The 12,323-nt window shown below is 45.8% G+C and overlaps 1 protein-coding gene across 3 annotated transcripts in view; it reads left to right on the top strand.

The window, feature by feature from the left end:
- cd302 (CD302 molecule) overlaps nt 1-12,323 on the top strand; it is a 63,444-nt gene that overhangs the window by 20,628 nt on the left and 30,493 nt on the right. For all 3 annotated transcript variants that reach the window (XM_038789639.1, XM_038789640.1, XM_038789638.1), the window contains 2 exons: nt 2,452-2,571; nt 9,068-9,250. In XM_038789639.1, the coding sequence (XP_038645567.1) occupies nt 2,452-2,571; nt 9,068-9,250 (303 nt within the window). The remainder of the gene's footprint in view (nt 1-2,451; nt 2,572-9,067; nt 9,251-12,323) is intronic.

The following is a 12,323-nucleotide window of genomic DNA, read 5'->3' as shown; positions in this document are numbered from 1 at the left end:
CCCGCGCATGCACGGCTGACATCACGACGGCAGACGTCTCAAACCTGTGCATGCGCGGTTGCCGTCTTCCCCTCCGCTGCCCCGCAAGACGAGTGCGTCCCTTTGAGACGCCAGCCCGACAATTGGTGGGCAACGATCACGGGCCAGTCCCCTCCCGAGCACGGTCGTGGTGCTCACTCCCCTCTCCGCCCCCCCACAAGCCCCATACTCACCTTTGGCGCGCTGTTCACGCCGGCAGCGACCTGGTGTGGTTGCCGCCGGCGTGAACCGGTCAGGAACGGCAGGCCGCTCGGCCCATCCGGGTCGGAAATTCGCTGGTCGCCGTGAAAAACGGCGGCCCGCTATTCTCCGAGCGGCGTGTCGCAAAATGCGACACACCATTTTGGGGTGGGTGGGAGAATCGCGGGGGGTGCCAGAGCGGCCCTCCCGCGATTCTCCCACCCGGCGTGAGAGTGGAGAATCGCGCCCAAGGTGTCAAACCAGCCCAAGTTGCAGGCGGGAGCAGTGGCGCCACATTCCGGTGCCTATTCAGGTTGTAGCCATCTAAGATGGCCACCTGCAAAGGACCATGGGAAGTATGGCCAACCCAGGACTCAGACAGATACACAGCCTATGTGTATCTGAAACACAGGTAACCAGACCTGATCGAAACCCCCCCGCTCGTTTGTATTTTAATGGCCCATTTTTTCAGGACAATAGAACTCCAGTTAAGCAACCGGTACAGCCACAGACTGATTGCGCCACTCCTTTTACTCAGAAAGCCCAACTGCCAAGGTCAATGACCGCTAAGGACCCACCAAGGCACCCGCCCCTTTATTGGCCGAAATCGAAGACAGTGATCAGAGCCCTGTCAAACTATTGGGTCAGCAGGGACAGAGCCACTTTCTTCAAACCAGCCAAGTGAAATCCAGATAAAGGCCTTATCCATTTGCACAGTGCCAGTCGCCCTGAAGTTAAGTATAGGTTATTGTAGCTGATGGGTATAGTTTAACTCGTAGTAGATATGGGGCACGATTCTCCGCTCCCACGCCGGGTGGGAGAATTGCGGGAGGGCCGCTCTGGCACCCCCCGCGATTCTCCCACCCCCCCCCCCCCAAAATGGCGTGTCGTGTTTTGGGACACGGCGCTCGGAGAATCGCGGGCCGCCGTTTTTCACGGCGACCGGCGATTCTCCGACCCGGATGGGCCGAGCGGCCTGCCGTTCCCGACTGGTTCGCGCCGGCGGCAACCACACCTGGTCGCTGCCGGCGTGAACATGGTGCCAATATCTGGTTTGTGGCTTGTGGGGGGCGGAGAGGGGAGTGAGCACCACGACCATGCTCGGGAGGGAACTGGCCCGCGATCGGTGCCCACCGATCGTCGGGCCGGCGTCTCAAAGGGACGCACTCTTTCCCCTCCGCCGCCCCACAAGATCAAGCCGCCACGTCTTGCGGGGCAGCGGAGGGGAAGTCGACAACCGCGCATGCGCGGGTTGGCGCCGGCCAACCTGCACTTGCGCGGCTGACGTCATTAGGCGCGCTGGCCGCGTCATTCTCGGCCTGCCCCGGGCCTTGACGCCATTTACGAGATTTACGGCACGGCCCTCCTAGCCCCGGGGGGGGGGGGGGGGGGGGAGAGAATAGGGGGCAAGGAGCGGTCTCCGACGCCGTCGTGAACCTCTCCGGGTTTCACGATGGCGTCGGGCCTTGCGGAGAATTCCGCCCATTGTGTTTGCATGTTGAGGTAACACTTGTGTATGCAAATAAACCATCTTTTGAACTAACTAACTGGTTATGTGGTCATTTGATCGATATAAGGGAAGGCTTGTGGTTGACCAAGATCATTAATATTAGCAACAGTGTTGGGATCGAAACGGGCAACAATGTACACAGAGGGAGAATTCAAAATGTCCAAATTACCTAACAGCACGTATTTCGAGACTTGTGGGAAGAAACCGGAGCACCCAAAGAAAACCCACGCAGACACAGGGAGAACATGCAGACTCTTCACAGACAGTGACCCAAGCCAGAAATCGAACCTGGGACCCTGGAACTGTGGAGCAACAGTGCTAACCACTGTGCTACCATGCTGCCATACCGGATACATACCTTGTATGTATCCCATTCGGTCTCAAATTGTGCATTAAGAACTTCAAAGGCTGTGCTGCCAGATCACTTCCTATGTGTAATATAAAATATTCTTGTCCTGCATTGTTGAAATGTTTTCAGCCTTTTAAATTGGCAAATCCATTTTGAATATTGTTTCGGAAAAATGCCTTATTTTTAGTCTTAAAATTATTTAACTACATGCATGATTCAAGTTAATTACCAAATTTAACATGACATTGAGGAATGCAGACAGCCTCATTCATTGGGTTTGAAGATATCTTTTCAACCAATTAAATTTGCCAAACATTCAGTCTTTAATTGTGATCACTTCATATTTCATTTGTGACTATTATTTTTCCCTCAGCCCCAGGTGGTAATATTGTCAGCATTCTTAATGAAACGGAAAACAAGTTCATTGTTAACCAGTTTAAAGGAACTGCACAGTCTGGAACTATTTGGTTGGGTATGGTCTTTGATATAGACAGTAAGTATTAACTGTTTTGTTCTATGCTGTTTAACACATTTAAAACTAAAGTTGCAACAATTGTACTTTGCAAAGAATTTATTTCAGTTTTCATTGTTCATATATTGTGCTTCAAGATATTTGGAATAACTGAGTAGTAAAGTATAATCTGAAATTCATTCATCCTACTTAATGAATTATATGCTAATCAGTTATTTTGTTTGGATATTTTTGAATTTTGAACTATTATTAGTTTTCTTTGTAGAGGAAGCATGTATTATTAATTGCCAACACTTCAATATGATTTGTTTACATTGTCAAAAGAAGCATCTGATTGTTTATGTATAAATTTAATAACTGAGGCATTTTTCACATCATCTCAAAATTCTTTCCCAAACTGATTTTTCAGTTTAACATTTTTTGGCAGGTTCTGTTAAGTTATTGTTCTGACAAGAAATCTGTAGGTTTGCCAACAATTCACAAAGTTAATTAATTTCCCCGTGCTGATCGCTGTTGATTATCCTAGAATGCCTCCGGTTGATGTGTGGCAACTGCTAAATAGCACAGAGCAATGAAAACTAACTGACTGTATGTTTTGAGAGCTAGACATTTTGATTAAAAATTCAACAAAGACTTCAAAGCCCAACATTAACACTGAAATACATGATTTATTAGAGCCTTGATTCCAGAGAACGAGAGATACCTACAGCACAGAAAAAGGTCATTCAATACATTGTGTCAGTGCTAACTTTTAATTTAAATAATCCAAAATGCATCTCACTGTCTACTGATACATCTGTGAGTTTTGAGATTGTGCTCCAAGTAAAAATCATCTGTACATTCTGTGCATAAAAGTGGATTCGGCATTGACTGGCAAAGTACATCATCCAATATATCAGCTCCTGTTTCTCAACTCTCAAATGGTCAACATTCCAGGGGAGGACAAAGAAAACCCTTCATAAACATTCTGAAGCTGTCCTTGAAGTATGGCAGCATTGACATTCACGACTCGGTGATGATTGCTACCAATCATTCAGAGTGGCGACAATATGTCTATCAAGTTGCTTCATAATTTGAGTCACGACATCTTAATGACAAAGCAGAGCAGTGGCAGAGGAGGAAAGAAAAAGAAACAAATCTTGTGCTCTGGATCCCACTATATCATGGGACTTCCTGTCACATGTGCCCATAAATCTGTAGGCCAAGACCAATGGTGGAAACTCGGGACCCTGAGTAAACATCATTCTCGAATCTAAGGACAGCTGACTACGCCATGTCCAACCCATTTCTAATCCAAGCAACACAAATTTACCGTAACTCTATTTTCTGTCTATTAACTAAGATACTAATTTTCTCATATACAATAGACCTGAATTCTTCCAACAAGCCCCTGGGAAACAACTTATTGAACACCTTTGAATTCCATACACATCCAATTCCTTTTATCTATCCAATCAGTTAGATTAGATTTACATTCATTTTTAAGAGGTACGATGAAAAGTATTGTTCTGCGAACAGTCCAAGCAGATCCCTCCATACATGAAAACATAGAACATACAGTAAATACACGAGGATACATAATGAAAATGCATAAACATAGACAGTGGGTGAAGTATATGTTGTGTAGTGCTTCAACTGTAGAGAAGATGCACGGAAAGATTAGTTCAGTCCATAAGATCAGTTCAGTTACTTCAAATTAAGGATTTTAAAATAATGCTTTCAACTGACGTTAGACTAACTTCCCTATAGATACTAGTTTATTCTTTCCATATTGAATAATGGTGCCATGTTAGCTAGGAGCTAGTCCTGTAGGACAATTTTTATACAATTGAGAACTGATAATTTGAACTCTTACTAACTTCCTAACTTCTTTGAACAGTCTGGTGTAAGCTGTGATGCCATCACGTGTTTTATGCACCATGTATTTTACTAGATTTTGTAGAATGAATTCCTTCTCTGCAGTTATCACTGGACATCTGGTCTGTCTAATACAGTTAAGGGCAGTACGGTAGCACACTGGTTAGCACTGTTGCTTCACAGCGCCAGGGACCCAGGTTCGATTCCCAGCTTGGGTCACTGTCTGTGCAGAGTCTGCATGTTCTCCCCATGTCTGCGTGGGTTTCCTCTGGGTGCTCCGGTTTCCTCCCACAGTCCAAAGATGTGCGGGTTAGATGGATTGATCATGTTAAATTGCCCGGTAGTGTCCAAAAGCTAGGAGGGGTGCTGGGTTATGGGAATAGGATGGAGGTGTGGGCTTAGGTAGGGTGCTCTTTCAGGGGCCAGTGTAGACTTGATGGGCCCCCTTCTGCACTGGAAAATCTATGATTCTATGAGTTACTCTTACCATCATTTAAAACGAAACAAAATATTTCTTTAATATCTCTGCCATATCTCTCCCCCAAAATTTGGCTCCATTCTCCCTGACTAGTCTTAACTCTTGTTACGATCCTGTTGGGGATTGTTAACATTAAAAAGAAACATCCAAACACCCAGTAATTAACTGGCGGAACTGACATAAGATTTCAGAATTTTAAATAACAGTAAACTTTATTGTGTATACATAAAGAAAGTTAGACGATGTAAGCACTACGAACATAACTTACAAGACTGCAGGCCAAATGCTGGGAAATGGAATTAAAGTAAATAGGTGCTTGATGGTTGGCATGGATAGTTTGTTAAGTACTTAAACTATAAACTCAGTTCTACTTTTTATTGACACTCCCCCCCCCTCCCCCAAAAGTTCCCTTATATGTTACAAAGATCCGCTTATTCATTTCTTCTGGGACCAATGTAAAGGTATGCCATAGCCCTCCAAAATGTACTTTAATTCTTTTCAGTATTCCTGCTTTCTTCAAGGTGCAAGACTTTTGGGGAAATTTCCATTAGCTTTTGGCGAAGCAACCCTCCCAGCGTGTCCTTAAAGACCACATGATGATGGATTCTTCAGCTCCTTGTCCCAGATATCTCCTTGCTGGCAGATATCCAATTACCTTCTCACAGCCTTCCAAACTCACTCTGCTGACTGCTTTCTGCCGCAAAGGTGTGAGAACCATTGTGGAATTATTTCTCCAGTTTCAAACTAGGCAAATCTTCCAGCATCTTTCCACTTCACTAATTCCAAACTGAGCCCCTATTCACACGGGGAATGATAAAGTTAGTATTTTCTCTGCTTAAGGTCAAGCCTGATGAACAATCACCTACAGTTGACTCTCTCAATCCAGTGAGTTGCTGTATATATCAACATACAGCAACTAAATAGAAATGTATATTTAGAGCGAGAAATATCTTTTTTAAAAAAGGTTCCCAATCAACAAAATTCAAAGCTGAAACATAATGGCCAAAAGTGGTGGGGTTGTATTAAATTGATTTTTTTTTAAATTTGGAATCCGTTTCCCACTGCCCACTTTCTGGGCTTAATACAGCTGGGATTGGGGTGGACAACAAACCTCCCAGAAAGTGGGTTAGCAATTTAAATACTTGAATGGGACTGTAATGTGGAGATGCCGGCGTTCGACTGGAGTGGATACAGTAAGATGTCTTACAACACCAGGTTAAAATCCAAGTGGTTATTTGCAATCACAAGCTTTCGGAGCGTAGCTCCTTTAAGACCATAAGACATAGGAGTGGAAGTAAGGCCATTCGGCCCATCGAGTCCACTCCGCCATTCAATCATGGCTGATGGGCATTTCAACTCCACCTACCAGCATTCTCCCCGTAGCCCTTAATTCCTCGCGACATCAAGAATTTATCTATCTCTGCCTTGAAGCCATTTAGCGTCCCGGCCTCCACTGCACTCCGCGGCAATGAATTCCACAGGCCCACCACTCTCTGGCTGAAGAAATGTCTCCGCATTTCTATTCTGAATTTACCTCCTCTAATTCTAAGGCTGTGCCCACGGGTCCTTGTCTCCTCGCCTAACGGAAACAGTTTCTTTGCGTCCACCCTTTCTAAGCCATGTATTATCTTGTAAGTTTCTATTAGATCTCCCCTTAACCTTCTAAACTCCAATGAATACAATCCCAGGATCCTCAGCCGTTCATCATACGTTAGACCCGCCATTCCAGGGATCATCCGTGTGAATCTCCACTGGACACGCTCCAGTGCCAGTATGTCCTTCCTGAGATGTGGGGCCCAAAACTGGACACAGTACTCCAAATGGGGCCTAACCAGAGCCTTATAAAGGCTCAGTAGCACATCAGATGAGTGAAGAGGGAGGTGACACAAACACATATATAGACAAAGCCAATGATGCAAGATGATACTTTGAATGCGAGTCTTTGCAGGTAATTAAGTCTTTACAGGTCCAGACGGTGCAACTGGAGAGAGGGATAATCACAGGTTAAAGAGGTGTGAATTGTCTCAAGCCAGGACAGTTGGTAGGATTTTGCAAGTGGTGGTGGGGGGGGAATGTAGTGCGACATGAATCCAAGGTCCCGGTTGAGGCCGTACTCATGCATGTGGAACTTGGCTATCAGTTTCTACTCGGCGATTCTGCATTGTCGCGCGTCCTGAAGACTGCCTTGGCCTGGACTTGCAAAATCCTACCACCTGTCCTGGCTTGAGACAATTGACATCTCTTTAACCTGTGATTGTGGCATGGGAACCACTAGGGTCGCAAAAGCAGAGGGAAACACGAGGGGTTGGGGGGCAACAGGGGGGAGAAACCCAAGGAAATGCCAAAGGGGAGCCCATGGAGAGACCGACAAGGGGACCAGAGGGCCCATTACAAAGCCATAAGAATAAGACAAATACCAAACAAACCATCTACGGTAAAAAAAAAAGGGCCTAGGATAGAACCCGGAGACAGCAGAAAAGGGGGGAGGGGGGTTGCGGAGGGGGGGGGGTGCTGAAAAGGAACAACATGTAAATTATCACCGTTTCATCCATTTCTTGTACAGTGTAAAAATGCTAATTTTAATTAAAATATTTTAATATGCACGATGAGAAGTGAGTGCCAATGCCACCCAAGAACCATGGTAGTGCCACCAGGGTGCTGCTATGGCAGGGTCAAGGTGGCATCTTGCCTGTGTCATGGATTGGGCCCGGGGTGTCCTGCCCTTATGAGGTGTGGTTGGGGGGTCTCGAGTTCTCAATTGCATAAAAATTGTCCTGCAGGACTAGCTCCTAGCTAATATGGCACCATTATTCAATATGGAAATTAATTAGCGTTTTGGGGGGTGGGGGGGGGGGGGGGCAGATGACATCCTTTTTTAAATAAATTTATATTACCCAATTATTTTTTCCAATTAAGGGGCAATTTAGCATGGCCAATCCATCTGCTCTGCACATCTTTTGGGTTGTGGGGGCGAAACCCACGCAGACACGGGGAGAAACTCCACACGGACAGTGACCCAGAGCCGGGATTGAACCTGGGACCTCAGCGCCGTGAGGCAGCTGTGCTAACCACTAGTCCACCATGGTGCCCTGTCCAGATGATATCCTGATCATTTCCTGGCGAGTTGAAGTCATTAGTGCAGAAAATGAGTCTCAGCAAGACGTTTCTCACTGAGGCCAAGAAATCAAGCAGAGTCCCGTTTCACAACGAGATCGTTCTCAGTGTTGCAAACGCCTGGAAATACCCTGCTAAACGAGCTGACGGGACTCTATTTCATTTCGGTTAAATCGCGCCCATTGACCTTTAACCTCCAGAATATTGCCCTCATAAATGGGGTGCCCCCCCCCCCCCCCCCCCCCCACCCAACCCCAGCCAGGAAACCCACTGCAGGGGTTTGCCGCCGACGGGACCAGAAAGTCCTACCAGTGAGAACGGTCGGAAAAGTCTGGCCAATGTTTTTGAATCTAGTCAACTAATAAGAGAATTATATAATATATATAGCACAGAAACGGGTCATTCAATCCAGCCAATCCATGCCGGTGGTTGTGCCCCTCCCACCTTTTCTCATCTAAATTTATAATCCTAACCATCTATTCCCTATTCTCCTCTCCCTCATTGCATTTGTCTAGCTTCCCCTTCCGAGTGAAAGTATCTGTCAACGAGTTGTAACAGTTCAGTGCTAATTTAATGTGTGGGTTCTTAACCTATTTTCTAGTGATGGCAAACTCAAAGCATAAACAGTCTCTAAATTGGCACTGAGTGGTAGTAAATTTGCACTTTCACTCTCCAAGAAGCCAAAGAAATTGCTGGCATGACTAAAGGAAAATGTACATTGTTTTAATACAGGTTGCTCTTCTGAGGTTTGGTAGCCTGAAATAACTTGAACTCACTGGGTGGAAATGATTTATTTCAGCACTCCATGCCAACAATCGTTTTTGGTCACTGTGTGAAAGTACAATTTAGTACCAGTTTGTGCTGAGCAGAGAGTATGCAGGACTTTATCTTGGAGACATTGGTGCAAATGTTTTTTGGTGCCTAAAGTGGAAAAGTATTGAATTCACATCTCTTATTCTGATGTACATAAAGATGCATTGAAAATAGAACTAATTCTATTCCAATATATCTGTATTGCATGCATTTCTTTCTCCGGTGCACCATGAACTGACTTTAGTTGTTTTTCAGGCAATACCATGAGATGGTTTGATCAATCTGAAATAATTTACACAAACTGGGCTCCTGGGGAACCATCTGGAGGGACAGTTGACGCTGACATATGTACTGTCATGGACAAAAAGTCAGGAGAATGGAAAATAGATGGTTGTGATGAAGGCGTTGGAAGTTCAGTGATGTGTGAAACAACAACAAGTGAGTAGATTTCAAGTGAATCTCTGCGTAGTACGATGTTTTGGATTACTACCAGTAAATGGATTAAGAAAAATGTCATTGAATTTATCATCTCAATATACGGGCGTTGACAACGGCAGGACCGGTAGCTTCCACTAGCAGACCACCTCCACTGCCAAAAGACACACGGCGGGGTGACTGGTAAATCCACCGAATATTAGTGTTCCTCAGAGATGCACTGTTAATTTCTGCTACATTCTGTTAACATCTCGCTCTATTCAATAGATAGTGAGATGCCTTATAGAGATTCCCTTGCTGCCTTATGTGCACTGATTCTAAATTGGGTTATAAGTGACACAGTACACTTAGAACTTTAACTGTTTGTCTGGATCATGTCATTTTTCCCGCCCTTTTTCTTTATAAGGCTCCAAAATGAATTTTAACAAAATTCCCAATGATCACAAGGCCCATCACTCAAAGTGAAATTAATTTGCCCATCCCACTCTAACACACATTTTCCTTTGGTAATTTTCGGGAAATAAACAATTATAAACAGGAATAAAATTCTGTTCAGAAATATTAATGGACATTTTGTCCTTTTTTAAAACATTTTTTCTTTGTCAGTGGGGCAGTGAGCAAGGTCAACATTTATTGTACATCCCTAATTGCCCTTGAAAAGGTGGTGATGAGAAACCTCTTGAACTGCTGCTGTCCTTGTGGCGTAAATATACACACAATACTGTTGGGGAGAGAATGCCAGGATTTTGATCTAGCGACACGAAGGGGCAACGATGAAGTTCTGTGTCAGGATGGTGTGTGGCTTGGAAGGGAATTGGCAGGTGGTGATCTTCCAATGCATCTGCTGTCTTTGCCCACCTAGGTAATAGATATTGCAGGTTTAGAAGCTACTGTCTAAGAAGCCTTAGTGAGTTGCTGCAGTGCATCTAGTAGATGGTACACACTGCTGCTCACTGTAGAATTCCCACAGTGCAGATGGAGGCCATTCGGCCCATCGAGTCGGCATCGACCCTCCGAAAGAGCACCCTACTTAGGCCCACTCCCCTACCTTATCCCCATAACCCTACTTAACCTGCACACCGTTGTACACTTAAGGGGCAATTTAGTATGGCAATCTTTGGTCTTTGTGACGAAACCGGAGCACTCAGAGGAAACCCACACAAGTAATCAAACCCAAGTCCCTGGCACTGTGAGGCAGCAGTGCCAACCACTGTGCCACCCTGCTGCCCACCATGATAACCATAGCTCTAAATATGGGGCAGCACGGTGGCCTAGTGGTTAGCACAGCTGCCCCACGGCGCTGAGGTCCCAGGTTCAATCCCGGCTCTGGGTCACTGTCCGTGTGGAGTTTGCACATTCTTCCCGTGTCTGCGTGGGTTTCGCCCCCACAACCCAAAAATGTGCAGAGTAGGTTGATTGGCCACACTAAATTGCCCCTTAATTGGAAAAAATAATTGGGTAATCTAAATTTTTAAAAAAAAGCTCTAAATATGATGTTTTGAAAATCGACAATGGATTGGATTGGATTGGTTTATTGTCACGTTACCGAGGTACATGCAGCTCCGACAAATCATCCCGTACATGAAAAGAAAATACATAATAGGGCAAACATAAAAAAGACAATGTAAATACGTAGACACAGGCATCGGGTGAAGCATACAAGAGCGTAGAGAAGATGTGTGAAGAGATCCTGGAATGAAGAACTTGTCGTATGAGGAACGGTTGAGGACTCTGGGTCTGTTGGAGTTTAGAAGGATGAGGGGAGATCTTATTGAAACTTAGAGGATACTGCGAGGCCTGGATAGAGTGGACGTGGAGAGGATGTTTCCACGTGTAGGAAAAACTAAAACCAGAGGACACCATCTCAGACTGAAGGGACGATCCTTTAAAACCAAGATGAGGAGGAATTTCTTCAGCCAGAGGGTGGTGAATCTGTGGAACTCTTTGCCGCAGAGGGCTGTGGAGGCAAATCACCGAGTGTCTTTAAGACAGAGGTAGGTAGGTTCTTGATTAATAAGGGGATCAGGGGTTATGGGGAGAGGGCAGGGGAATGGGGATGAGAAAATATCAGCCATGATTGAATGGTGGAGCAGACACAATGGGCCGAGTGGCCTAATTCTGCTCCTTTGCCTTATGGTCTAATGAAGTGTTCTTCAAACGTTTTTTCCGGGGACCCATTTTTACCAACCGGCCAACCTTCGGGACCCAACCCGGCCGACCTTCGTGACCCACGCCAGCTGACCTTTGCACAATGCCAGCTGCTGCGCGGGGATTTGCATGATCGGGAGCGCAGCGGACAACGGCTCCGCGACCCTCCTGACACCCGCCCGCGACCCACCCGCGGGTCGCGCCTCCGACTTTGAAGAACACTGGTCTAATGGAGATCAGATCAGTCCATAAGTCCATCAATCCATAAGTGGGTCATTTAGGAGCTTGGTAAAAGCAGGGAAGAAGCTGTTTTTGAATCTGTTAATGCGTGTTCTCAGACTTTTGTATCTCCTGCCCGATGGATGAAGTTGGAAGAGTGAGTAAGCCGGGTAGGAGGGGTCTTTGCTGCCCACTTTCCCAAGCTAATGGGAGGTGTAGACCATGTGAGAGATAAAGCAGATTTTTACTTATTAAGGGCCAATTATGCAGAATTATGAAGAAGAAAATTGAGAAAAGGATATTTAACCCAGGTCAACCTGGATTTAATGAATCCACAAAGACTGAAATTTCAGCCCTTCATTATGACAGTGAGAGAATATAGAGAGCATGGAGGTAACAGCCATTTCAGCACAGTTCCAGAAGAGAGAAGATCAGGAAATGTACCTGACTGGTAGGCCCTACAGGAGACAGAGGGCGGGATTCTCCAATAATCGGGCTATATGTCCACGCCGGCGTGAAAAGCAGAGCCAACCACTCCGGTGTCAACGGTCCCAATATTAACGAATGCTCCCCTTCCCAGGGGGCTAGGTCGGCGCCAGATTGGTCCCCACAAATCCAGGCGGCGCGGAACGGGCGGTGCGAGTTGGTGCATGCGCAGAGCGGCTGGCGTGATTCCGCAGATGCGCGGGGGTTCCTGTCTTCGTGCCGG

This window comes from Scyliorhinus canicula, chromosome 2 (assembly GCF_902713615.1).
Source record: "Scyliorhinus canicula chromosome 2, sScyCan1.1, whole genome shotgun sequence".
Lineage (NCBI taxonomy): Eukaryota > Metazoa > Chordata > Chondrichthyes > Carcharhiniformes > Scyliorhinidae > Scyliorhinus > Scyliorhinus canicula.
Note: the sequence above shows the minus strand (reverse complement) of the source record. Positions and strands in the feature narration are given on the sequence as shown.